The 27,731-nt window shown below is 39.0% G+C and overlaps 1 protein-coding gene and 1 long non-coding RNA gene across 14 annotated transcripts; one reads left to right on the forward strand and one right to left on the reverse strand.

Annotated features, from left to right (window-relative positions):
- The first annotated feature begins 11 nt into the window (after positions 1-11).
- On the forward strand, positions 12-13,064 carry LOC141950527 (uncharacterized). 9 transcript variants are annotated; one of them, XR_012631068.1, is made up of 7 exons: positions 12-165; positions 604-690; positions 779-875; positions 2,610-2,780; positions 7,300-7,373; positions 7,485-7,581; positions 10,923-12,902. It is a non-coding gene; the product is annotated as an uncharacterized LOC141950527 (long non-coding RNA). The 9 variants fall into 9 exon arrangements; XR_012631065.1 differs by lacking the exon at positions 12-165 and adding an exon at positions 4,636-4,772 and having other exon boundaries at positions 172-690; XR_012631070.1 differs by lacking the exons at positions 12-165; positions 7,485-7,581 and adding an exon at positions 4,636-4,772 and having other exon boundaries at positions 172-690; positions 10,923-11,033; positions 11,685-12,902.
- On the reverse strand, positions 8,230-24,551 carry SMIM10L3 (small integral membrane protein 10 like 3). 5 transcript variants are annotated; one of them, XR_012631062.1, is made up of 4 exons: positions 24,277-24,551; positions 12,951-13,063; positions 11,824-11,884; positions 8,230-9,998 (listed from the first exon to the last, which is right to left on the reverse strand). XR_012631062.1 is itself a non-coding variant. In XM_074885460.1 (3 exons), the coding sequence occupies exons 1-2, from the start codon at positions 24,460-24,462 to the stop codon at positions 23,474-23,476; spliced, it is 261 nt and encodes an 86-aa protein (XP_074741561.1). In that variant the 5' UTR covers positions 24,463-24,551; the 3' UTR covers positions 16,158-22,731; positions 23,438-23,473. The 5 variants fall into 5 exon arrangements, 3 of the variants coding, with proteins under 3 accessions (XP_074741561.1, XP_074741562.1, XP_074741563.1); XR_012631061.1 differs by having other exon boundaries at positions 11,603-11,884; XM_074885460.1 differs by lacking the exons at positions 8,230-9,998; positions 11,824-11,884; positions 12,951-13,063 and adding exons at positions 16,158-22,731; positions 23,438-23,548.
- Positions 24,552-27,731: the final 3,180 nt, after the last annotated feature.

Raw genomic sequence — 27,731 nt, forward strand, 5'->3', positions numbered from 1 at the left:
GAAAGCAGGCCCGGCCGGCCCCGCGCCACCGCCCCCGCCGCCACTGGGTCGCCGGCCACCGCCGTGCTGCCTCCTCCCTTCAGGGGGCGGCAGCTCCCGGGCCGTGCCCTGCGGCGGAGCGGGCCCGGGGCGGGGAGCGTCGCTCCCGCTTTCCCGCCTCTCCTTGTCGGTGTTCGCTCCCCGGCGGGTTTCGCACGGCGCGGCCTGGGCAGCGCTGAGGCCCCTAAAAGGGCTTCGCCGTGGGGCGAGGGGCGGCCGCGGCGGGAAGGGGGCGAGCGCGGCGGTCGGGGAGCGGGAGGAGCCTGGTCTGCGGGGCACCCGCTGGGGAGCAGCCTGAGGGCGACGGCGGGAGGGGCTGAGGGGAGCCGTCGAGTCACTTGGGTGTCATGTCGGTAGGGAGTCTCTCTGGGGGTCTGCGGTAGCCAGAAAATGTCTGCAGAGCCGCCGACTCTTTTGGAGAGGTCTAAAAGGGGGAAGAAAGAGCTGGAGGTGACAGGAAGGCAAGGGCCGACCTGGCTTGAAGCCTCCTCGTGACGGGGGACGAGGTGGGTTGAAGTCTCCGAAAAGGAGCCTGAGGCATATGACGTTTCTGCATGTTTTCAGCTGATTCTTGCTTGCTCCTTGTTCTTGAGTCCGGTCCGGCGCTGGAGGGGTGCTGGGTGCTTCCCCCGCCGCAGGAGCCATGTGTGTGTAAGTGGGACGGTTCCCCTACGGGTTTTGCGTTGGTGTGTATTGTCTGTGTTGGTAACAGAAAGGATTTGGCTGCTCACTGCCCTAGGAGTCAGAGTATCTGTGGGATTTCTTAAGTCCTCAGTAAAGATCTTCAGTGAGATACCACGGGAGTCAGGGTTCGGCAGCCTCCAAAGTCTGTAAAGGTAAGCAGAAGTGTACTGGCACAGACCACTGTTCTTCCTTCCTTCCTTCTCAGGCACCACCCCTCTTTATTTTTTTAAAACCTTTGGTGTCAAAATTTTACTCAGGAAGCTGTGGGAGGAAAGGGTCAGCCAACAGGAAAATATTGGGGTTTTCATTTTCCTTTTGTAGGCTGGCACGGGACAGAGCACTGTCTAGGAAGCTGTGTCGGGAGCTCTCACCTCTTGACACCGCTGCTAATAGGTGGTTATTACAGCCCATTTTGCTGAGAGCTGAGGTTTGGCTCTGACAGCTGCTCTGGTGATAAAGCGTTTTACCTCATCTAGAAATCATAAACAATACAAACCTTTAAAATACTCATCTGTATTTCATATTTTAGATTAAACATTGTTATAATTTTAGTGAGTTAGTGTATAAAAAGGATATGATTACATAAAACAGAAGCATTACCTTGGGAAGAGATTTATTTTGAAATGTGTCTATAAAGTGCAATTGCAGGATGGTTTTAAAATAAGTGCAGACACTGACAGTGGGCTTTGAATATTTTTGCACACTGAGCAAACTGTTAACTTACATTAGAGGGGAATCTGGTTCATATGAAAAATTCTAATTTTATAATTTATCACAGACTGTTTGCTTTCATTTAATCTGTTTTTACATATTTATATAAAATATATTTCTTTGTTGTTTTTGTCAGTATAATTTTTTTCCTTCCTATGTTTCAGTGTAACTTAATATACTTTAGCTATAAGGAAAATTCTAGTGCAAAATAAAAGATAGCCCAATCACTAATTCTAACAGCAGAGAAGAGTGAGCCGTGGAGAACAGTCCTCCTCCCACCAATTCAGTACAAAATTCCTGTTTAATTCATGGAAGCAATACTAGGTTTTAAAATTCTTCAAATTAATAGCAAAGGTAAAAATTATTTTGTGATGCAAGCAATATATGAAAAAAAAGACTTCTAGTTATGTGATCAGTTGAGATATTTTATATAAACTTTATGGTGAAATCAGACAACGTCAGACTTGTGAGATAAGCAAAATGTTCTTTATTATAACTTCATTATTAACTTGAGCAAACAGTTAAATTTTCAGTATTTTGCGTTATTGAATACGTAGCTTACTCTGTTGTAACTTTGAAATATATGTCATTCAATACCATCTCAAGGAAAATCTATTCTTTCCAGTCCTGTTTTAGTAGGATAACATTCATGATACATAGTACAAAAGAGTATTGAAATTATAATGTCTTCTTCAAGGCTGTCTCTGAAATGATAGCAGATATTCCTTAAAACTTGAAATTTTCATACATAAGGTGTATATTATTGTTGTGGTTTAGGCCCAGAGGGCAACTGAGCACCATGCAGCCGTTCACTTGCTCCTTCCCCCCCCAGTGCTGGGAAGGAGTAAAATTAATCAAAAGGCTCAGGAATGGAGATAAGGACAGAGAGGGGTGGCTCACCCATTAAATGGTTACAGGCAAAAGACAGACTTGTTAGGGGAAGAAAAACAAGAACATCACTTTAATTCACACACTAACACCACCATTTAATAGACAAAATGGGGCAGGGAGAAGAAGCATTACCATGTCTTAAAACACCTCCCTCCACCCCTCCCTTCTTCCCAGGCCCAGTTTTGTTCCTGTGCAGTGTCAGGGGATGGGGGTTAAGGCACTCTGCCAGTGCCTCCTCCAGGGTGGAGGAAGCACTCCTCTGCATTCTTCTCCCTGCTCCACAGGGCGTCCCTCTCACGGGAGACAGTCCTCCACGAACTCTCTCTGCCATGAGGCCTCCCCATGGGATCCATTCTTCTCGAGATGCTCTGGCGTGGGTCACCCCCACATGCTGCAGTCCTCCCAGCACCAAACTACAACCACGAGGTCTGCTTCTTCCCAGGGATCCTCCACAGGTGGGTCTCTGCTCCTCTGGTGACCCCCAGGGGTGGCACAGGGGGGCCCTGACATCTCATCATGGGATAGAGGGGGGCTCTCTGCTCTGGCACACCTCCACCCCTTCCTTCCACTGACTTCAGTGTTCACATAAGTGTCCTCATAACTCCTCCTCAGAGTCCCTCACCCTCTCTCAGGTTTCCCTTCTTAAATATGTTATCACAGAGGTGTGGCCACCATCGCTAATTGGCTGGGCCTTGGCCAGAGGCAGGTCTGACTTGGAGCAGGGGAAGCTTTGGAGAGGCTTCTCACAGGGGGCCACCACTGTAGCCCCCTCCGCCACTACCAAAAACCCCACCACACAAACCCAGCACAACTATAAATAGACTTGGTGTTGCATGGGCCTGATCCTGCAAGTGTTGTAGGCATAAAACTGGTAGTTCTGCATACAAGGTGCTTACTGGACAAAGCTGTTTAATCTTCAGGTGAGATGTGTGATAGAAGCTTTTAAGATCAAACCTTTTATGTTGTCTCATTTTCCTGTGTATAAAGTCTCATGTCTGGGTATAAACCTAACTAGGTCAGAAATAGGTTTTCTGAAAATGTACAAAATCAACTAAAGAATTACAGTCCTAGTTCTATATTGTAGCTATAGTAGTTCTACCATAGCAGAACTACTCTGTAGTTTTTGGTAATTTGACAGTAACAATGCCATTATCATTAAATACTGGTTAATTCCTTACCAACAAAGATGCCAAGTAGCAAGAGAGGTTACAATCTCAGCAAGTTTTAGGATACACTCCAATAAACTATTTCCTACTCATGTGAATAATTCTCTCACATCTACTTTGTCTTCTGGAACTTTGATCATTCTTCTGTTTTGAAATACATATGAATTCTGTTTTTCTCTCCATATTAATAAGGGTTTCAATCAACAGTTTTCTGAAGATTGCTTGATCTTTTTTTTCTTTCTTGCAGTCCCTTCTGTAGTCATAGCTCTATTTTTACCACAAGTATGTTTTGCCAGTTTTATATCCACAAGTCTAACCTTCTGTGTTGGAAGAACTTCATAGTCTGTCATTCATGTAAATAATAGTCTAATAGCTGGTCTGTTGAAATTATTTTTAGGGGAAAATTGGGCTTTCTCCAAAAACTGCTGTTGGCAGGGTTGATTCCTTAATGATAAGTGTGGTTGTTTGCTGAGTTTTCAGGTAATAATACACTTTGTCCTTTTTTTCTCATTGGATAGTTTAGTACCTGTTCTGATTCAGTTTCCACTAAGTAGTCCTTTATCGTGTCATTTTTCATTTTAAGGGGTCAGGAGCACATCTGTTATGACATTCATCCCTACGCAGAGAGTCAGTGAAGACAACTGAATCCCTTACATCACATTTTTGTGGTCTAAAAGGCTCATTAAATATTAAGCCATTTCTATGAATTTCAATTTGAACCATATTCCAAGCAGCAGTGAATGAAAATGACTCTTTACCCCTCCCTTTTTTTTTTTTCTTTTTTTTAATAATCAAAGAATTCAAGAGTAGGAGAGCCCTGTTGGTTATCACATCCTTTCCTCAGCAAGAGTGGATTCCCTTTTTTCTGGATTGCTCTTTACTGGTTAATGGAAATTCTGAAAAAACATCATTCATCTTCAGTTTACTTGTAGAAAGAAATAAGCTTGATCTTACTATGGTAAATTTCCTCTTTCAGTGATGTAAATGTTTCAGTGATGTAAACATTTTATGATGATAGATTTCATAAACTTATTTCTAAAAAGCATGAGCTATGATGATGTTTATTACATGGATAGTAATTGCAAAGTAGATAGTAACTTGTATTCAAAGACAAGAAATACAATTCTGATTTTTCGCAATGCAGAAAGAAATAAAGTAACTGCCATTGTGCCATCAGACTAAACATCAGTATCAGACACAGGGAGATGGAATAATGTACCTTACTGTTGGAAAGAAGAATCTTTGAAAACTTATTTAATGAGATAGCCATCCTGCATGCAGGTATTCCCATTTCATGCATTCAGTCAAGACATTGCTAATTTGTAAGTCTGGCTTGTTGTGACTTCTGTTAGATTTGGTAAGAAGGATTTTATAGTTACCCTTAAGGAGAACAGTTAATCTTAAAGACATGAACATCTGTACAGTCTTAAGAATAATAATGTACATTCTCAAAGAATATAGACATATCTTAAAGAATATAGATACATCTTAAAGAATACAGATGTTGCGTGACATTTTGTAAACTAGAACTATTTGGTTGATTTTACTACTTGCTCACTTAAATGCTGACATTTTTAGAAAAATGGTGCAAGCATTAAATTTCCTAAGACAATATCTTGTTGATGGTCAGAATCACTGTCACTGATACTCAGCTATTGTATTAAAGAATACTTCTGTTTCAAATCTAGACGATCAAACAATTTTTATTTTTTTAAGAAGCATTGCCTAACAGTTTCCAGACAGGAAGGTCTTAGTCCATCATCATGTCTTTTTTTCCCCTATATTTTTTTTTATTTATCAGTACTTGAATAATCTGGTATTCTTAAACCCCTAAGGCAAACTCTTTGACTTCCTCTGTCTGGCAGACGGGTTTTAGCCATCTATTGTTTCTTAAAATGTTTATGCTGTCACACATATCTTATTTGTCTCAGCTGGAAAAACACATTTATAGAAAATCCTGTTTGCTGGTTGTCTTAACGGTTTCAGAAGTGCTTGCACCTTTCATTTAGTGCAAAAAAAATTTACATGCAAGTATTTTATATTGCTTTGCAGAACATCAAAGCTGAAGTTTAGCAAGTCAAACACCTCTTATGATGGTGCTTTTTTTGTATGGATAGGGAGCTCATTCCCTTAAAATAGTAAAAAAAACCCCAAATTTAAAGATGCCTCTCTCCTAAGAATTTTGCATGGGTTTTTCTCCAGATGAACTTTTAAATCATATCCTGAATTTTATTTGCAGCTTATTTAAAATTCCAATTCTTGACATATTTTGAGGTTGTTGGGGTTTTTTAAGACTTTTAAATGAGCTTAATCTACTCCTAGCATCAGATATTACTGGTTTTGGAAGTCAGTGTTTGTTTCCATTGTGTAACACTGATAGGGCCACTGGTGACTCATGGAGTAAAGAACACCAGAATGTCCCAGTGAGGAAAACCAAACGCATTAGAAATTGTGGAGGTCCACCAACTCTGTAATGCTTATGATCTGAAATATACTTTGCATTAGAACTTGTTCTACCTGTATTAATTATGCATAGTACTAGACACAAACAGGATGCTTTCTAGCATGAAAACTGTGCCTAAAATAACAGAAAGAGATTCAAAGGACATGGGCTGAAACAGATCATGAGTGGAATTTTGCATGAAGCTTGAGAGAGTTTTTCTATCAGGAAAATGGAAGAGCTTGATGTAAAGTAATTCTCAAAGGAGAGTGCACTGATTAAGGCCAGACTCTGTTCCCACCCTGAGCAGTAGCTGCAGTCTGTGAATTCACCTCTGCTAGCTAGCTCCAGCTTGGATGGTTAAATGTATTATCACATACCATTCTCCAGTCTCACAAAGGCCTGGGAATTTGAAATTCCTAATTCATACTACACTGGGAGCCGTAGCTGGGCTGCAGACCGTACGTGAGTCGTGCTCTAGCTGCATGCATACAGCAGAAGTTGAGGGATTTATTGTAATAGTGCTGATAACAGGGAAGGCCCCTGCAGTTCCTTCCTCCTCCCTGCCTAGAGAAGCCTTCTTAAACACCTCCACAGTGTCACAGGGCTGGCATCCCACAGTACATATGGCAGCCAAGTGACAAGCTGGACTTGCTCATGACATACAGTGTTAGAAGGGTTAGTACCAGGTGCTCTTGTTGATTCACCAGTGAGCTTCTGAAATGCAATTGTGTATCTCTACATGAGCTGGCTCAAATCTTGTTGCTGGCTAGTCAGCAGTGCACAAATCTGGATTTAATAAATATGGAACCATAAATTTAGACAGGAGCAGGAACTGGCAACTAATGACTGTGACTTCTAGTGCCCTCTCAGCTGTTCATGCAACCGTTTGTGAAGCCATGCTGTAAATCGGATCACTCAATCCAGATTTTAAAAGTTCTGTCTAAACTAATAATTTTTATCCAGAATTATTCCATCTATTAAGTTCACACTCTGCTCCCACAAACAGTTGCATTGGCACAGTTGCAGCATTGGTAGACTGACACACAGATGGTGTGGAAAGCAAGCAGGCAGGCTGGTGGATAGTTATTTTGTCAGTGGGGACAATATCCCTGCATAATTCTAACATTATTCTGAACCACAGACTCTCCATCAATTTCACTTCCTGATCCCTCATGCTCAGCCCTTCTCAGACTGTGCTCCTAGTCAGACTTATGTGCTTGTTAATGTCTGATCTGTGCAGTACTAGATCATCTAATGGTAATAAATTGATCAAGATCAAATATGACCACATAATTGCATTGCTGCCAAGATTTACCAGCTATGAGTTACAGTGTTTAGACCAAGCTTTATCCTGGCTTTATACAGGCAACAGGAAGACAGATGATACCAACTCCAACGTAAAATCATCAGGAGTAAAACCACTCTTCACTCCTTGTTTGGTGAGAGTTTTGTTTTATAAATAACTTTGTATTGGTGGGTTGAATTTGTACAAAGAATTTTGTGCCATGTTGCCATCCAAAAACTAAATTTATTGTATCATGAAATTGCAGTTGTATACCGGTGAGAATATGCCTTCAGCTTCTCTTGTACGCTATTTTTTCTCCTGTTGAGTCCAGATGAAAAGGGGAGGTGATTCTTTGTTAAGAGGTGATGTATAATATTTTAAATTCTTACTGTCTCTAACCAAGAAAGGTCTGTCTTTATTCCAACTGCTGCAGTTATAAAGAAACACACGAGGTCTGAGGCAGAAAAACATCACTTAAATCCTTTCCCTCTCATGGCTATACATACTATTTTATTCCTTTCATATTCTCATGGATGTAAGAATAATGCCATACACCTCTATACCAAAGCAAAAAGGTTTTGGTATTTTCTTACCATAGTCGAAGCGTACTTTCAATTTTAAAAGCAGATCTTCACCTTAATTGTCTTTCTCCTGCTGTATTTCTCTTCATAGTCTTAAAGAAGGAAAAACTGTCTCTGAGTACAAGAAGATGTGAAGCAAGGGAGAGTCAAAGTTAAAACTTGGCAGGCACTAAAACAAAGAATTTTTCCAAGGAAATGGAGGAGACAGGTCAAATTAATTCCTTATGTAACTCCATTTACCTCAGTGCAGTTACATGAAGGATGAATTTGGTACCTTATACCTCTGTGGTCAGAAAAGGATTTCTGTGATCTCAATCAGAACAATATAAAATAATTATTCTTAAGAAACAAAATTGTAAATTATGTCTGATGGAATTGCCCTTGTTATTTTTAGTCCATTAATACAATTATAAAAGAACAATAGGTCTACAGAACAACAACAAAAATGACTTTATAAAAAGATTAGTACATGATGATTTGCAGCTTACATCCTTAGTAACAGTTTTTTGTGGGAAAGAGGAATTAATGACAGACTGCTAAAATGGGCAGTGACGTCAGGGACAGCTTCTCTTTCTTGTAAGTTCCAAAAGCTTTTCTCCAGTTTGCTGCATTGCAACTTCAACTTTTTTCCTCTGATCTTGTTCTTCTCCCCTGACTACCCCTAATTCAGTTCTCTTTTCCCTCAAGTTTCTTTGGGTTCCACTGTGTGTGCAGGGATCTCTGTGGCTTCTCCACACTGCTGAGTTTTCTAGATTTTTCTCCTCAGGCAGACATATTCAACCTCTTGGGACAGATGAAGGAGAGATGTTTGGCCTCCACCATAATTTCTTTTTAGATTTTATATTTCAGTATGCTTAAATTTGAGATGCTTTAAAATAACGCATTTTCACTGTGAGAACCCAGCCTTCATGTGTCAATCTGTAGTACTCAAATATAGCTGTACCCAGAGATTATTTCCATTTTAAAACCTTGTTATGAAACATCAACCCCTGCTTCCCCACCCCACTCCCAGATTCAAGAAATACTTTTAATATATGTTAAGATCTTTTAACACTGTAATATAAAAGCATCCATATAGTATATTAGTGCAATGAAATTGAAGTCAACAGTCTTGTCTTTTTTATCCTTACCAACTTGGAACTATCAGTTTTAATACAGAGGAAAGGATCTGTGTATACATGCATATAAAAGATGTGAAAATACAAAGGCATTTATTGAAAACAGACAAAACCAGGAAGATGATAAAATAGCAGAAGGAAGTGGCCTCAGATATAAAAACTTTTGCTTTGTATAGAACAATTTATCACTAAAAGCTAAGGTTGGCAAATTGCCATGCTTCAGATAAAACAGGCAATGTAATGTAAAAAAAAAATTGACTTAGTGTACAAAATACAATAGATACATTTGAAAAACTAATGTCCTACAAAGTAATTCAATTAAAAATTTTTTTGTTTCCTTTTTTTATGGGTATCTTTAAAAGCTTCATTATATTTTCAGATACCAGAAATCTCAGTTGTACAGATGCAAGCTCTCCTCTAAGGATGTCTACATCAGGTGTGCCATTCAGCAGGATGTAGAAGATTTCCAAATATCCAAAAATTAAACAAAGATGGTGGAGATCTATTTTGAAAGCAAATCTTTTGCTTTCAAAACAGCAGAACTATTAAAGCATGGTTTATAGAAAAATTATTCACATATTTAAAATATTTACTGCACAATTTTAATTGACAGAGCTACTCAAGTAAATGTGTACTTCTCAACGTTTTCACACTGGATAAAGAATATTTTTTTAAACAGAATATCTTCTCCATTTCCTTATATGTTTGTGAGGAAAAATCGAAAGCTTTAGGAAATAACAGTACAAAGTAACCGTACAAAGACTTTTCACACAAAAGTTTTTGAAATCTGCTGTTGACTAAGAACACTTGAGAACACTTCAAAAGCAGGAGAATCTAGGATGTTTAGTTCAGTTATTGTACCAGCTGAGAACAAATGAATTCTTTTCTGCAAGGATGTTTTCTCCTCTCTGGCCTGTGTAAGGCCTGCATTCTGGTATTCCTGCTAGAAGAGAAACCATTTCAATAGAAGATGGATAATGAGCACAGCTGAATTCTCATGACTAACAAAATCGAGCCCTTGTTCTTTATTCCCATCTGTAAGGCTTTTCCAGGACTCAAAATGTATGGAAGACTCCAAACCTGAAAAACAAGATAGCAGATAACTACAATTAAAACAAACATTATTTATTTTGCAAATGTGATGACGATGTTGAAAAAATTGACTGTTATCTGAGTACTATTTATATTCTTAATAATGTCTCGTTCTCTCACAGTGAAAACCTTTTTTAACTTGTTGACAAGAGTGATTATCTCCTTCATAGGTTAAATGTTTCCATGAAGTACTTCTGGGCATTTCTTATATTTGAATCTTTGGTGTCCTGATTGCTTCTACAGAATTTCCAGATTTATGACGAACGGTAGCCTGACAGTGCTTTTTCTAGCTGCTGCTTTTTCCTGAAATGGTCTGGGCTTTCTGCATAATTTGTACAAAGATCCCCTTTTTGTATTTCATTCTGGTTTAGTATAGCTGAGATATAAGTTATGACTTAAGAGATAAATTCTTCTTCATATTCTTCAGCTAAAATCATGAAAAGCTTTCTTGAAACTATTAGAAAGGAGATAATATTGGTTTTATTAGATTATGAAACTGCAAGTAATGACAGATAAATGCAGATAAACGAGTTTTCTCAGAAATCTGAACTGCTAATCAATTGAAGATGTTATTCCAGAATGCTGACCATAGGCAATAGGAATGAGTAAAGCAGTACCTTTATCACACTGGAATTTTGGAATATATGTATTAATTCCAGAATAATTCAACAGAAAATAAAGGTATGCTTTACCATGCTTAATGTAGCACTTAGGGATGTGTTTCCATTCTTTGCTACTGGACTTTTTACCATTTATGGAAAGCACATAAGCAGAAATTTATTCGTGAGGTAAACAAGCAAAGACATTCATGCATGTGTATGTTTATATGTAAATATTTATATATGGTTATATATGCAGTCAGAAAACTACAACTTCATATTTTATGTTAATGAAATGGTCTTTTATCTCTAGATCACAAGATTAGAGGTATGCTGGGAGTATGATGAGCAAAAGACTCTCTGAAGGCTGCTGCAAAGCTGGTGTGGATATACTGCGTTGGTTTCAGTCCAATTTTGAACAGAGGCATGTCCACTCACGTTCAATAATCGGTTGAATAATGGGAATTCTTTTTTGATTTCCTTACAGACCTCATTAGCAAAAGTTTAGACAGAGACTCCACTTCTGAGTTTGGAGTCTGCCTGATTAAAATAATTTATCCTCTCCTTCTGCTAACAATCAGCAATTATTTAACACTTCTGTAGTACTTCTTTAATAAAGCCAACAGTAATAGCAGCAAATTTTAAAAATGTCATGTAAAATTCTCCCTGAATTATTGAATATACTATTAGTTGGGGTGCCTTATGTTATAAGCAGAAATTACAAGGGGACACTCTATTACTACTCTGCCGATGTGTGTGTCAGTCACAACACCCTTCAGAATAACTGGGAGAAACTGTGGATTCTTCCATACAATAACAAGAAATTATTACAACTTAACATCAGAGTAATGCGAAAGCAGAATTTGTTGTGATTTAAACTGTGAAAAGAAAAAATGCTCTGAAAATATTTTTTCATACATATTTCTTCTAACAGCCTAATTTCTTGTAAGGACTTTCTTATTAATGGAATTTGGTGTGACTTCATTAACTCACCATTTCAAGAAGATAGTCCAATATATTTTCTTGATCATTAGTAGTAGATAAAAATATGAAACTTCTATTTCTTTTATTGCAGCACCAACATCAAGCAGCTGAATTTAAACAAAGTAATGAAAAACCCAGCATATCACAGGTAAACAATGTGTAGTTGAGAAACAAAAAAAATTAAAATTTAATACTCCAAGAAAAAAAAAAACAACGAAAGTTACACTTACTTTGCATAAAAAGCTGTAATAACCTTGTTAACAATGACTTGTGCAGTTCATGTGAGAATATCTAAAATTAAAAAACAAGAGTGACTAAAGCTATGTAAAAATTCGTAGCAAAAGCTGTTATAAATGTATTCATGCGAATGAAGTAGTAAATTATACCATTTTACAAATGGAATTCCTGGGAGTTTTCTCTGTTTTAGAAGACCATCCAGTATGCTGTAACTTTGGACACTGTGTATTTTATTTTTGTAATTCTCAGTTACTAAATGCTGATTCTTTGTTTCAAAATAATACACTTCTATTTTAAGATTGTTTTTCTATGAGGAGTACAGTATTTGGGAAGTATGCAATAAATTTCAAAGCACTTCAGGAACATGGTATTGTCTCCATTTGAATTGCTGGGAAGATTCACATCAACTCTACTGTCAGTAGGCCTGGACTTTTAACCTGGCCTAAATTTAAGGATATTCCCATAAAATACACAAGTCCAGACCTTGTAGTTTGGTTCACATAGGGAGTTCCTCATGCTTCCAGAGCTCTGATTAAGTCAACAAGGCTAGATATCAGTACTGATCTTCTGTGATTGGATTACAGGATTGAAGCTGTGATTTGTCTTACTAAAACCACTCTAAGTTACTTAAACAGATAAATCCTACTATCAGATTTCTCTTCTTATTGATTACACTTTCTGAAATGCAAAAAAAAACCCCAAAACCTTGCTTGCTTTCCTCACATTTTTAATGGGCTGCTTCACCTTCTAACTCTGCATTATCATAAGGTATATGTAGGACTGGAAGGACAACAGAAATAACTCGGGGGAAAATAGTAAAAGTGTCATTTTCCTTTTCCATAAAATGGATGTAAAATACTTGTGCTTTTTTATTTCCTCTGAGCCCATTTCCAGTCCTTATTTAACCCCACCCCCTACATGGAATCTGAACTATTTGACAGAGTTCCTGTTAGAAGGAAAAATCAGATCATATCTATGTTGCCTCTTGTCTCAAGTTGTAATTTACTTCTTCTCATTCCATGTTTCTGGCAAAATGACCTATCAAAATTAAACCAAGATTATGTTCAAAGCACTTTTTTTTTTCTTGGTCTTTTATTTCCCCCCTGAGTTTATTCCTTACCTCTCAGGTTTTATATGTGAGGTTGAGAAGGGTCATCTTGTGTATGTCATTATCTATCCCAGCTAGAATATCTGCTCCAAGGCAGAAGTGCAGTTCCCTCCCAGGCAGATCAGCTGATGGATTTAACAAGCACATGTGAGTAACAAAGATTTACCAGAGGTATTTTCACTGTTAAAAGCATTCTTTTATAGTAACTGTAGTAACAATAGCAATATACAAAATGGAATCAAACCTTTGGACAATGCTGTTTCAATAGAGGCCTTCAGAAAAACCACTTCCTATGTGAGGAAAGAGAAACTGCTAAATAATCCATTCAGGAATAGCTACAACGTCTATGGATACTTTATGAAAATATATTAGAATTAACTGTAAATTGAGCAAGTAGTGAAGAAGCTTGACAAACTGATCATAACAAAACATCCAGTGATGAAAATCTCTACAGACTTCTAGCTTGCTGGCATTGGCAAGTAAGTAGTTTAGCTAAATAGAAAGAAATCAGAAGATACTGTTATCAACTACGAATGAATGATTATAAACCAGAAAGAAACTGTGAGGAAGAGCTCTGAAAATGATGTTTGACAGTGACAACACACACCAGACAGCTTTTATTTTAACCAACAGATTGTTGGGAACACACACTGTATATCAAAGTGAAGTACTTGAAACCTGCTATAGTCTGTACAGATGTTCTCACTCAGAAAGCAGCCAGAGGGAACAGAAGATAAAAGAAGGCTGTCCAACTCTGAAAATGGTTTGGATTTTCATTCTGTCTTGACAAGTGAATCTAGTTTTTGGAGTAGTCTCTGATTTTCAGCCTGATAGAAAATTCAACATCGACAAACCTGACCTAAAATGACAGACACCTGAAGGTGTACAAGCAAGGCCTTAGAAAGGTGCTATACAGTATCATAAAAATAGTTTTTGTTTTTCTAATCTTAAATGCTTTTATATCAAAGGAGGGGACCAAAGACCAGAAATCGGAAATGTAACTATTCTAACTCTGGAGCAGGTCATACATGCTTGCATTCTGTGGGCAGTACTTGGAATGCAAGGCGATGATCTGAAAGGCAATTGAGGAATCTTTGCTGTAGAAAGGATTTTTTTTATTATATGAAGCAAGACAGGATTACTGAGCTCAGAAGGGTCATTTGTGAATAACTTCCAGCTGAAGTGATTAAGGGCTCCAGCCACTAGCCCCCAAAAAAAGGAGCATCGAAAACATCCTGCTTGTCATTTTTGTTCAATGAGCAAGAGGTGAGCATTTAACTTCCGTGTTGATTTTGGTCCTTTGCCCTTGGGGATACTTTTAACAATGCATAATACTTGACAGAATTCCAAAATGTGTTTGGGTTTTTTTTTTTCTTTTCTTTGAACTATGAGGTTAAAGATAAGTAAAGGAGTATTTTGACATGTCTAGAAAATATTTGTGATAACAAATAGACATAGCACTTCCTAATCCTCAAGAGTCTTATAACGTGATTTTTACAAACGCACCATAGTTCTTGATTACAAGACCCCCATCCAATATTTTTTTTTAATGGAAGGTAAAGCACTCCATCCACTTTTAAAAAATCATCTCCTTAAGAAATGTGAATATCTTCAGCAGAATCTTTGGTATTTGTGTTTGGTTCAAGGGGTTTTTTTTTAATTTTAAGTTGCTATCATATCTGTCAGAAAGGCAAGAGCTGAGAAACATACTGAAGAGGTAAATGCTGTGATCGGTCTAAATTGCTAAAAGGTCCTCTGGCAGTCTCAGATTTGCATAGAGGAAATTTGGTTCCTGTACCGATTAGCTGCTCTCGTAGAATTCTGCAGTACAGGATGGACAAAGACACAGGCCACCAACTTGAATCTGAATTCAAATCCTAATAGGAAGAGATTTGGATATGCACATGGTAGCACGTCTATTCCTGAGTTTATTTGCAAAAGTATTCCAAGTTCCTTGAAGTTCTCCATGTACTGCAGGTATCATACCCATTTATATAAATAGATATAAAATTATTGATAAACCATCTGAAAGTGATGACAACTTGAGTAATTAAGGCTAGATCACATTAGTGTCACAGTGGGGTGGCTGGAACATCATGGGCATCCAAACAGGTTAGAAACTATTACTTCAGTACGTACCACGTGAATTGCAGAAGCAATGAGGAATCTAGAGTGAAGTGCAGAGAGCATCTTGATAGCACTTTCTTAACTGTGGATGCCTAACCACATGCCAAAACTTAACAGATCTTATTAGATGATTACATTCATTCTCCTTCCCCCTCACCTCCTCACCTTTTTTTTTTTTTGTAACAGAAAAAAAAAAAAGCATGTTTTGAGGGGAAAGATACTCTCAGCATTCGTCATTAAGAAAAAAATACACATTAATTTTGTACTGAAGGTATCAGCCTTCTCAGGGTTGTCAATACCATTTCTTTTCAGAATAAACACAGCACATAACAATAACATACTTCCTCAAAGTTATCACTTGTGGCATCAAGGGATCCTGAGATCAAACAGAAACTGTAAGTGAATCATGTCTTTTGAGTCTAGAATCAAAAAGTCATGATAGCAACTTTCAGAAGAGAGATCTGAAAAGTGAGGGTTTTCTAGGGTTTTTTTAATGTTTTTTAATGCTCAACATTAAGCAGAAGATACATGTTTATTCCACTCCTTTAATGTAAATACTTTGTTCAGCAAAAACAAGAGGTCTGACATATCTGTTAATACTGCAGTGATTCTAACTCAAGAGAAACATCCAGTAATGTTATCCTGACATAAGCAAGAGAGTTCCTGTGGCCTTTCTACATATTTAGCATGGTTTCCTTCCCCCTTGTAAAATGAAACTCTGATGCAAGATTAGAGCTAGTTGGTTAGGAAATACCTTGGAACTGCATTGAATGTAACTGGTTTGTTAAGGCGTGGCACTAAAAAAAAAGTGTGTAAAGAGAATGCCTATGAATGAATATTGGTGGCTAACATGATTAAGCTAGCCTAGAGCTCAAATACCAAGTTTCCAAAGCCAAGCATAAGGCATTTAGCCTTTTTATTCTCAGGCAGGTTTTAAATTTGTTTCAGTAAAGAGACAGCGCTCAAACTATCTCTGAAAAAGCCACTATGACTATAGTCAGAAACATGATCTCTTTAAGTATATCTGTACAATTTATACAATTGGAATGAGAAGCACCAGAACTAGCTCTTTTGTAGAGCACAGACAAAACATCATTTTTGAAAAGACTTTTATTTCTGTTTTTAAATAGCTTGATAAAACCCATCAATTGGTACTCAGAATTCAATTGTAAACAGTTACAATACATTACTGCTGTGTATTGATTTTGTACATTAACCTATTTGCAGTGACAATCCATAAGACAAGCCAAAGTCGGCATACTTTTATAAACTGAAATGCACTGTACTAAGAAAAAACGATGCAGTAACTGAAAATATTTAAAAGATTGATGTTTAACTCCCTCCTGTGGTATAAGCGAGCAGCATCACAATCAACAGCTTCTGGAAGCTTAAATAGCACTCCATATTATTCAAAAGTCTGTATTCACCTTATTAGGACAACAGGGTTCAAGTTTACTATGGAAACTCCTCTCAAGAAATGTTACAATAAATTTCTAAAAATACATACAAATTTGTAAACATCTTTCTCTGGAACAAACAAAAATGGTTTGTGGCAGCCTTCTCCATCTCCCACATTGCTATAAAAAAAAAAAATGATTAGGGCCAAAGACCAAGGCCATAAATTAAAATTGTTCTGCAGGGATAACATCACAGTTCACAGGAAGTATTAAGTGTCAGCATTTAAAGTTAGTGTTAGTCACCAGCAGGTAGCAGGCCCCATTTTCAAGGAAGTTCATGAAACACTCAACTTCAAGTAATACGTCAGGAACTAAGCATTAGATTTACCTACTTTTAAGAACAGCTTAAATTACATATAGGTATTTTTATTTTTGATACTAGATAAAACTGACTACAAAACAGAAAAGTATCAGTATTCTTTAATTTTACAAATCTGGGTTTTAACAATTTTTGCCATCAGGTTTATACAATCTTCCACAAAGAAGGAAGAAAAGAGAGTTGCAAAACAGACTATAAATATATTGAGATCACAGAGATAAACTGGATCTCTTCAAGGCAGATATTCTTTCTGGAAGCCCCTCAGGCCATTTTCTAAAATGTTTTAGCTTTTAAATTTATTTCATCATTAACAACAAAAGAACCATCTACTTGGTCTGACTCTTGTATCACCAATTCCAAAAAGACTAAGATAATTGAGATTTTGGAATGCAATACAGGATTAATTTCAAAGTGCACACCAATAGGATTTACTTCATGCAGGGTGGTAAAGGATAGCATTATTCTAGCACTTCTATATTATTGTTTTCACACCATCAGCAGATTGATATCTATATCATTGTATTTAAGTGAGCTGATCATAAATACTAGTATGTTCATAGGCAACAAGTTGTTTATTGGAAAGTTCTACCAAATGCAACTCTTCCTTGAGGATTAGAGGCTTTGTAGTCCGAGATATTAGAAGGGGATTCATCACAAATATTTTTTAAAAATCCTAAAAAGTTTTGTGGGGTTCCCCCCCCCCGGTTATTGACTGCATCACAGAAACACGTGTCAGAACACATTTTATTCTATGCACTCCTAGGGGAAAAAAAAGGTTTCTAAACCTTCAGAGTACATTCATGTGAGTTTTTCAGAAAGTTACACTAATAACTTAAAAACCTGAAGAGTATTGAAGCTAGTGTAACTGTTTCTTAAGTTCTGACCTCAGTGTATTTGATACAAGTTCTAGCTGCAATTCTCAGCTGACAGAGGTACTACAAATTTAAATTAAATATTAGATTTTTAAGCAAAGCAGCTGTTTTGAAGAGAAAAAGCAGAAATATGTCACATTGAATACCTATTGCTCTGTCAGATATACCACTTGTCACACACCCTAGTGACAGACTATGGATGCCTACATCTCTACATGGTTTCTGTCAATTTTTTATGCATAATTCATTACAGGGGAGTGTTCCTGAAACAGAATATCAGCATATGCTTATACTGAGAAGTGATGGGGAGGGAAGAGAAGGAAGATACAGGTAAGACCAGGCCACAAAACCAAAAGGAACAGGTAGACAATAAGATGATATATTAGGAGAGTACATACAGACTTGCTTCTTCCAAAAGTTAGAAGTGTGTATACCTATAAGGAGGGGCAAGGGAGGAAAAAAGCAGAAAGAAAGCAAACTTTGGCAAAGTTTAAGAAAGTGCAGTCTTTACAGTCCTAGAACACCACCAAAAAACCCCCAAAACAACAAAACACCAAGCCCCAAACAAAAAAACCAAACAACCCAACACTGAAAAAGCAAAAGGCTAAATAAGGTCTACAGATAGAAATTATGTGTGCATTATCATACACCATGAGACAGTTTAAAGATTGCACTAGCTAATATCACACTGGGAAGTACAACACCATCTCTACTGCATTTTGCATTGTAATGTCAGAAAGTAAATAAGCATTTGCATAAGCATTCCAACATCATACTGTGATAAAACACTTTTTATCTACATGCAGAGCTCTGTGTGCATACATTTAAAAGTTTTTTTTTTTTGTTTTCAAAGCAGTATACCATATAGTAAATTTCCACTCAAGTGTAAATTTATGGGAAACTACTAGGCAATTCTCTAAATACTGAATATTTTCTTACTTGTTTTCTAATGGCAGAAATAGAACTCTGTGCTATGTAGTGCAGGAAGAATCTGGACACTAATCAATGAAACTTCAGAAAGCATGAGTTGTTTAGTAGAACCCTGACATTTTGCTTAGAAATACCTCTTTCCAACGCCAAGAGAAGAGCAAGATGAGAGAGGAACTGGAAATAAGAAGGCAACTTCCGGTTCAGTATACAGGTCCCTTACCCCTACTAAAAATGTTATTCTTCTGTATTATAATAATCATCCAAGCCAGTCTCAGCCCTAATGGCATATTTACTCAGAAAAGCTTTCCACAGCTGACTTACTGAAGCCACGAAACTCCATGAAAACTGGTTCTTAGCTGTGACACCTTCCATCTTTTGAGATGAGTTAATATCAAAACGTTTGTAGGAAGACAACAGTGGTCTAAACCATATAGTGTTTGATTGACATATATTTTCAAAGGATTGCCATCCTTCTGGTTCACTATTCTCCCCCCAGACAGTAAAAGCCATTTGAGCATTGTCACTGCCAGTCAAACAGTTCTATTAGTGCAAGAACAGTGCTTTCAATTTATGGCCTCCCCAAGCTTAAAGTGCAGTATATTACATGACATTTTAACATACCAAACTATCCTTTATTTGAAATTCAGAAGGAATGTTCAAGTTAGAAGGTTACCTTTTAGGTTTTAAGCAATAAAATCCAAGGCAAAGTACATAAACTATCTTAAAATGGATTAAATCCACTCACTTAAGACATATTCTTTATATCTTATGTTCAATATACATATACACAAAAAAAAAATCCATCATTCTGCTTTGCTGCGTTGTATCTGTATTTAAAGTGATCCTGTAATAAGTGATTAAAGGCTACTCAAAGCAAATTTTGCTTAAAACAGGACTGTGATACATGATGTGATTCAATGTTCCAAGATCCCCTTCTGCATAGGCTTGTCATGGATAGAGACAACCCCTGGCACCCCAGTGTACCCACATTTAAATTCTAATTTACAGGTGGTTTCTCTCATGTTTCATTTCCCCTCCCTTTTTTTTTCCCTCCCCTTTAAAATCACCACAAAGAACAGCTGTGTTAAAAACTGGATTAATACTTTTATGCCTTTAGCTACTCCTCTTGCCTATTAACCTGACAATATCACCTACAAGTTGTTGTATGTGACTATGGTTCCCAAATTATGTACAGCAGAGTAGAAAATCTTCCAGGCCAAACCGTTCAGCTGAACAGACAAGGTCTCAAGTACCAGCTACAGGTACAACTGTGCCAATTGAGTCTTTATATAGGAAGTAAATGCAACTGTAGATGCAGGACTGTGTTTATGTGCAACTTAAAAAAAAAGCTCACCATACAGGAAGAGAGCATTTCTTTACCTATATAGTTATAGAGATTAAGATGCAGTTGCACAATGTTTTCTTTAGCAGTCAAGCCAGCTTAAACACGCTCCAACACCTCCCCACCTCCATTCCTCTATCCCCAGCTCTGCCAAGTGCCTGTTTTGGGTCAAGCTGTATGCAGACAACAGCTTAACACCATAACTCAAATAAGGCACAGACTTTTGGAGAAGTATATTTGTTTCTGGTGTTTCGGGGTTTCAGATCCACATTGCTTCAGCGATCTGTTGTTAATCTCGTGTTAATACCACTGCAAGGGTGATAAATTGCAGCAGTGGAGGTGGGAGTGAATAGCATGAATGGCTTGACTAAGAGGAAACTGTTGCTGTCAAAATAATTACTTACAGTATATAATCCCCTATTATTTAGTGGGATTTGATAATTTTGTGACAGGTAATCATGTGGTCAAAAGTCTAAAAGTTAAACAATTAATATAAGTACACACCAGGGAAAAAGTTATTTTCTAAATTAAAGTAAATGGCTTTTTCTCTCTTCTAACATCCAGAAGAAATATCCAACCAATAGGGATAATAAAAACACAACATATCATTTAACATAAAAAGTAGTATATCTTACTTTCAGGACTCAAATAACATTAAAAAATTCCAACATATTTCCCCATAAAACTGATAACCAGCATCTCATCTTCATGATCAAGGTCTTTTCTATATAAGTGTGCCAACACCCAAATAACCACCACATTAGAAACTCTACTGGCTTTCCAGGTGAATTCAGTTCAAACTAAATGCAACATCACTTACTCTCTTTCCAAAATTAAGCTAGGTAGCAAAAAGGATACTTGGTGTGTAAATCACTGGCATGACTTTACTCTGCATTAAGTCCTCACTTTTAACTCAGGGTGAAGGGTGAGCTGATGATGCATTCTAACTCACCGTATCAATACTTCCTTCTTCAGGTAAGCCCCTGGAGCACATTAAGCCCACCTATACCAACTCCCTTGTTGAGAATTTTGGACACTGCGTTCAAATTTTGACCTACTGCACAATTAATTTCTTCATCTAAAAGCCCATGGGAGCCTATTCCTGCAAATTCTTATTCACAAGCAGCTCTACTGATTCCAACATTCTTGCTCCAGTTTTTGCCAAACCCTGTTGTCAGAAGTCTGTCCCAAAGCCAAAGTCAACAGGCCAAGAAATAATTACTATGCTTCAGTGATAACAATCACTTTTTCAAGGAAAGAAAACATTCTTTTAGAAAATTGTTTATAGCGTCTATTTGTAGCCCAATAAAGCTCATGAGATATTGTTTAAATTAGAGCAGTACTGTGAAAAGGAACACTGCTGAGAATTACGCTGTATTGAAGATCACCCTCCCAACACCTTTCCAGTTCAAAGTGTTTTAAGGACTGATATGTTAGTTACTGTTGAATTCAGAGCAGGAATTCAATTCTACAAGAAACAGTCTCATTGGAAATGGTTGTAAATAATAGCCAGAACACTCTGCTAATACAAACCCTAAAGAAAACAAAGGATCTGTGCTAAACAATCACATTGGGTTCTAGTCTAGTGTTAACAGCAGACCTGCAGAAGTCCCAAAGATTTCTGAGATTTAAGAAGTTCTTTCCACGCAGATGCAGGTATTCCTTCCCAAAAAAGTCCCTATTCTTCCAGCAGCCAGTTTTACTGGCAATTACACAAGTATAATTTTTACTTTAGCTGTCTACTTCTCACTAAAACCTGAACTGTAACCTTGTCTCTGCTATTTAAGTTTCTATTAATGTTAAAATAATTATTAAAATCTTAGTACTTTTTTACCTTCACTACTGCATATGAGACACCTGCTAAGTGCAAAAGCTAGCACAGAAGTTACTAGCTGTACGATGTGAAAATTATTAGTCACATATTGTATATTTGAAAGCATTTGATTGTATCCAAGTGCTGGCTCTGAAGATACAAGGTTTAAGTAACAAATCAAAAAACACGGTTTCTGATTGTTTAAGAGTCCCATAGCATATTCGTTCAGTGAGGCAACTGGAATAGAACAGAGATCAGGAAGTCCACCAAGCTCCATCTCTTTACGAAATGCAAGCTGTGATTCATTCTCTTTGCTACTGCTCATTTCTAATTCCAGAAACTGTAGGGTTTTATTACACTGCAAATTTCCCAGCCAGAAGTGTGCAAAACATACAAAGTTGTCTCCTGGACTGCATGAGCTAAAGTCTCCAGCAAAACTGCAAGCTTTCTCCAGCCAGCCCATTACTGAAATTCTATTAATGCAGTGAAAAACCCTATCAAGACTGTCTTTCCCAGAAGAAAAATGCAAATGAAATGAATCCTTCCAAGGAGCAGCTGCACTTGAGTTCCTCCCTGCTGATTCACTCAAACTCAGAGGCATATCCTTGCCAACAGAAGGCAGAGGTATAGTATTAACGAGAGAACAATTCCTGGTGTTAAAATAAAATAATTCTTGTAAACTGCTACTATGATTTTGAGAATTGTTCAACATGGAATGCACATGGGTCAGGTGAGCTGTTGCCTTGTGACGATCTGGGCCACCGTCACATACTCGTTTCTGATTTAAATCTTTCTTCATAGTCCTAGAGAAGACGAGCATAGCTTTGCTGTTTCACGACAGGCTGAATTTGAAGATGACTGCAATTGACTCTAGTTGCAGCATACAGTGCAAGCAGCACAGCAAGTCCGAAGTCAGTGGATCTCGATATGGACCTAAAGAGAAAAAAATGCAGAAATTTATTACACTAATATCCCAGTTTCTTGATGCCTGGTATATAAAAAAATTTTTTTAAAAAATCTTTAACATAAAGAACAACCCAACTGCAGAAAGTAAGAGTAGTCCAAACAGACAAGTCTCCCTATGGGCTGCTTGAGCACATCCAAGGAGGTAGGAAGGATACCCAAATATAAAATTTCTTCTGTAGTTTCAGTTTAATCTGCTACAAACTCTCTTTTGGTAACAGGCATCAAAGTCAGCAAATGAGAAGCTAGAGATTTGCTGGGTAACAGTAGAAAATGCAGACTGTAACTGATTAAAGGCTTAACATTAAAAGCAAATATTAAAATAATACTCCTGTAAACAGAAGTGCATGCTGAAATCAGATACACAGTGCTGGAAATCAGCAGTGTACCACGCACGGCTTCCCAGAGGGAACTGGTCAGACTGGCTGCACCAGCACAGTTAGAGGGCATTGCCTGTATTGTAATCAAATGACAAGCTGATGTTGTTACAAGAGAACTATTGTGTACCAGCACAGATAACAAGCAAAAGGCAAAGCATTTTTAGCCACCAAGGCTACTAAGCTACGTGTACAACTCCTGGCAGCGTGGCTTGATTTCAAGCTTCAGAACTGTAGGATGAGACCCAAATATAAAAATATGAGACACCACATTTTGACCTCTTCCCATTTCAACTCACCTTTAACAAGTCACAAACTGCAACCAGACTTGTCTTTCAGCACTTGGACACTAGCCAGTTGTCAAAGCTTTCATTACAGTTATGTTTATGAGGAAAAAGAAAGCGTCCAATCTGTGGCCAGAACAGATGTTTGTTGTCATAGTCCATAGCCTGCTTCTGTTGCCAGTTAAATTGCTTTTATTTCATCACAAACCCAATGAAACTTCAACCTTACGAAGAGTGAGAGCCTCTCGTGTCTTTAGGTCAAAGCTGTTTGAGGGAGTTCCGTGTTTTCAAGAAACAGGCTCAAGACAGGAGACATGCAAATTAAATTTGAACTGTCATTTTCATATAGTGACACTATTTAAAACTCTCTCCACGTTTTCCCTGCTACAATTGTTCTTGACTTTAAAAAAAAAAAACACACCTTATGAAATAAATTTTCTTAGCTCCTTAGAGGGTGGCAGGGATGTACTACCAACACGCACATATTCACAATTTATGGTCTGTCTTTAAGTTGACTATGGCTCAGTAACACGAACGCACTCGAGGTGAGGACGCGGCACGTGTGCTGCTGCGGCCCAGAGCGAGCAGCGGGCCGGGGCACTCACCCCTGCACGCAGGCAAAGGCGGGTCTCCGCAGCCGACCGCAGCCGCGCCGAACCCCAGCGACCTCCCCCCGCCCCAGCCCAGCCCAGGGACACGTCCGGCGGCGCTTTACCGCTACGCGGGGGGAGGCGATAGCAGCTCCGAGCCGCCGCCCCCGGGAACGAGCGGTCACCGCTCCCCCGCGCCCAGCGGCGGCCCCACCGGGCTGAGAGCCGGGCCGCCAGCCCTCCCCGCCCCCTGCCGCCGCCCACCTGCAGCCGCACGTTCAGCATCATGGAGGCGACGATGTAGAGGTAGGGGAAGTTGATGCGGAGCTTCCAGGCCAGGTCGAAGAAGATGAGGAGGGTCCGGGTCAACCCCTTGCAGAACACCCCGTAGGACCTGGCCGCGGCCGACTGGGAGAGCCTGGCAGCCAGGGCGGACAGACCCGCCGCCATATACCCCTGCCCGCGGCCCCCGCCGCGCCGCCCGGGCCCCGCAGCCGCCCCCTCCCCGCGCCCGGCGGTGGGTGTCGCCAGCGGGGAGGAGCCCTGCGCCGGCGACGTGCGGACGTGCGTGACCCTCGCGCCGTACGCCGGGGGCGGTGCCGCGGCGCGCTGACGCGCGGGACCGCCCCGCCGGCCTCTGCCCGCCGCGCATGCCCGCGGGGGAGGGCGGGGCCGGCCCGAGGCGGGCGTGTGGCGGGGCCCGCCTGAGGGCGGAGCGCGGGAAGGGGCGACCGGCGGGAGCCGGGACCCCCTCACGTCCCTCAGCCGTGCCGCACGCCGGCTGCGCTTCCTCGCCAAGGCCTCGGCCCTCGGGTGTTGAAATCGTAGCGGGAGCTCACGGGGAGTTGTTGTGATTCCGAAAATCCGTTTCCCGGGGAGCTAGTTGTGCTCAGCTGAGGCGGAGCAGCCTGAGGGCTTGGCCCAGGTGTGCGCTCTAACCTTCTCAATAAGCAGCTCATGGGGCATCGATATTGATAATGCTTTCGGAGTTTGGGTGGGTTTTTTTGTCGTTTTGTTGTTCATGCAGAACGACATTTAGAAAAATTCTGCGAGCCAGTTAATTCCACAAGGAAATACTTTCTATGCTTTTTAAGCCAACACTTAAGTTATTCTGAAATTTAAATAGAGTGTTCAAGTACAGGTTGCACCTAAGATTTCTGAAACATTTTGCAAGCACTTCCTAGGAAGCTCTTTGACGTAAATTATCATGACACTTGCTTTGCAGATAGGGGAAAATGCCCCAAAAGATTAGTAGACAACCAATACCGTTTGTGAAGATGGCCCTTTTTTTTTCCTCCCAGAACTGTTCTATACAGTTTTCATTCAATCAACTTTTAATAACTCTAAAATGAAACAGAAAAATCAATATCTTGATCTGAACTCCTTGTAATACACTATTTTATTGCCACAGAATCATGCTGGTGCACAAAGAAAGAATTCCAGAACAAAACTGGACACCTTCCCAAGTTTATCTCCAATCCCTTTGTCCGTAATCCATTAGTTACGTAACAGAGTGGAAAACAAACACTGTGTAGCTGGAAACTGTAAATGGTTCAATTAAGGAAACTACAGGCACAAGCTTGTGCTCTCAGGAATGGGACTATTTTACAGATACACTGTGTTTCGAGAGCTTGTGGCGTTAGGGTGAGGAAGCCCCTCTGGCCTGACCTGTGTTGCCCTGGGGTCAGAAGAAGTAGAGCAGGTTATAAATGGCAGAACCAGGGAGCAGAACAGTCCTTAACACAATTTTTAACTCCATCCAGCCTCTGATCAGACTTGAAGGAACCCATTTGGATCTCAGACCTTTAGATAGCTCCCTCTTATCGTGAAAATCCCTGATCTACTTCCTTCAGATGCAGTTCTCCAACTTCAGACAGCTGCAGGTCATTGCTGTCTGCTAAGTAGATCTGAGTGAAATTCAGACTGTGGAGTTAAATGGCTCAGAGTTGAGATTATCCTATTGACTCCTACAAAGCAAAACACCACTCACACAGATTAAAAAGGTCTCAAAGAAAATGTCTCTTAAAGCCTACTTTCTCAGGAACTTGTTCATCTTCCACAGGGTATCCTAGCAGATTCAAAGCTCTTCAGATCCCTCTTTAGTCACAGACTTCTGTCAGTTCTTTAATCAAAGAGGAATGATCCCCTCTGAGGCCAGGATTGATCTGTTTATAATTTCATATCTTTCATGTGCCTGGTTGTCTTGAGCCTACCTGTACTATTCCAAAGAGGGAAAATTTCAAAGGACTTGTTATCTGCACTGTTTTCATTTTGGAGAACTTGAAATAATAGCCTTCACTCTCCTCATGAGTTCATTCAAAAAGTATCCTTCAGGTTATTATTACAGCAAGTTATGCCAAAAAAAAAAAAAAAAAAAAAAAGCAGGAGCCAGAAGTTATGTGTATTATCCATAAAGTTCATGCAACAGCTTCCAATTTCACAGCGTCTTAACGTCTGTTACAGTTTTCCAAAGACAGGTATAGTGCTTCTGCAAGCAGGGAAGTAATGTACACAGCAGTGGTTTTACCACTGTCTGGTGTCCCCAGCCTCCCTTCTATGTCAGCTCAGCATGTCTGGTTTGTGAAGACAGTGGCATCTCTTTTTTCCTCCTCATCTGAAGTTTGTAATAACCCTGTTAGTACTGAAGGCACAAGAACTGAGATGTGTCCAGGCCCTACTCTGGAATTCCAAGGTAATTCTAATTCCCTATCGTCTCCATTCCCTTCTCCATGATGTGTACTGAGACCACCTTCTCAACAGCTACGCACAAATGTGATTTAGCTGCCACGGGACATTTAGCAGCTTTCCATGATTAAATTGGAATGCAATGTGATACACAAAGGTTAACTCAGGGAGCTGGTTAACTTTTATATTTATTGGTAGATATCTGCCAGATTCTCATTAGTTCTGGCTCATGTTGCACATTGAAATAGATGTGACACAGTATCAATTTAAAAATCTTGATTAAATGTAAATTACTTTTCACACTAAAATAGGTAATATAATTAATAAATTAGTTCATAATAACAAGTTAGCATCGGTATTGATTTGGATCTAATTATTTAATTAAATAGTGAGATTGATAAAACACTCTTTAGCTTTCTAGCAAAGAAAGGAGTGGATAATGCAACTGAATACCAATTGAAGAGATTCACCAGATTTTGTCACATGAAGATTTGGAAATTAGCTAATTATCTGGACAGTGAAACTAAACCTCAAAACCATCCCACACTTCCTCCTTTGATTTCATCTCTGTCATGGCGGTAAAATAATTTTCAATTTAGCTAGAACACTGATTACTTTAATATGCAGAAGTTCAGAACTATTGACATGCAGTTTGTGGCTGATGGCTGCAGAGATCATTTTCCATCACTTTAATGCCATCATCCCATTTTTGCTTCCTAACCCTGACTCCTCTTTCTCTGTTGCATCAGACAAGCACATCCTTATCTTTTCAAGTCTTTTCATGTTTTATTTCATTTTACTTAAAATTTCTTCTCAGGTATTCAAATATTCCTCTATTCAAAGAAAAAATGCTGTTAGTCCACATTACTTGTTACAGTTTCAAAATGTCTTCTTAAGCTTTCTTGACATATATCCATTATATTTAGTAGTTCCTTGTAGGTTTATGCCACGATTCCTCTATTCTCCTTCAGGGCTCGTAAGTTACCATATTTCCAAAAGAATGAAAAATTAGGCCCTTGATGTACCTACCACAT

The sequence above is a fragment of the Strix uralensis genome, chromosome 16 (assembly GCF_047716275.1).
Source record: "Strix uralensis isolate ZFMK-TIS-50842 chromosome 16, bStrUra1, whole genome shotgun sequence".
In the NCBI taxonomy this organism is placed as follows: domain Eukaryota; kingdom Metazoa; phylum Chordata; class Aves; order Strigiformes; family Strigidae; genus Strix; species Strix uralensis.

Bases quoted from the DNA above. Each gene is read 5' to 3' on its own strand.
- SMIM10L3 (XM_074885460.1), bottom strand. From the start codon at position 24,462: ATGGCGGCGGGTCTGTCCGCCCTGGCTGCCAGGCTCTCCCAGTCGGCC. The intron at 23,549-24,276 runs GTGGGCGGCGGC...TTCTGGCCACAG, and splicing joins TGCTGAACGTGCGGCTGCAG to ATTGGACGCTTTCTTTTTCC.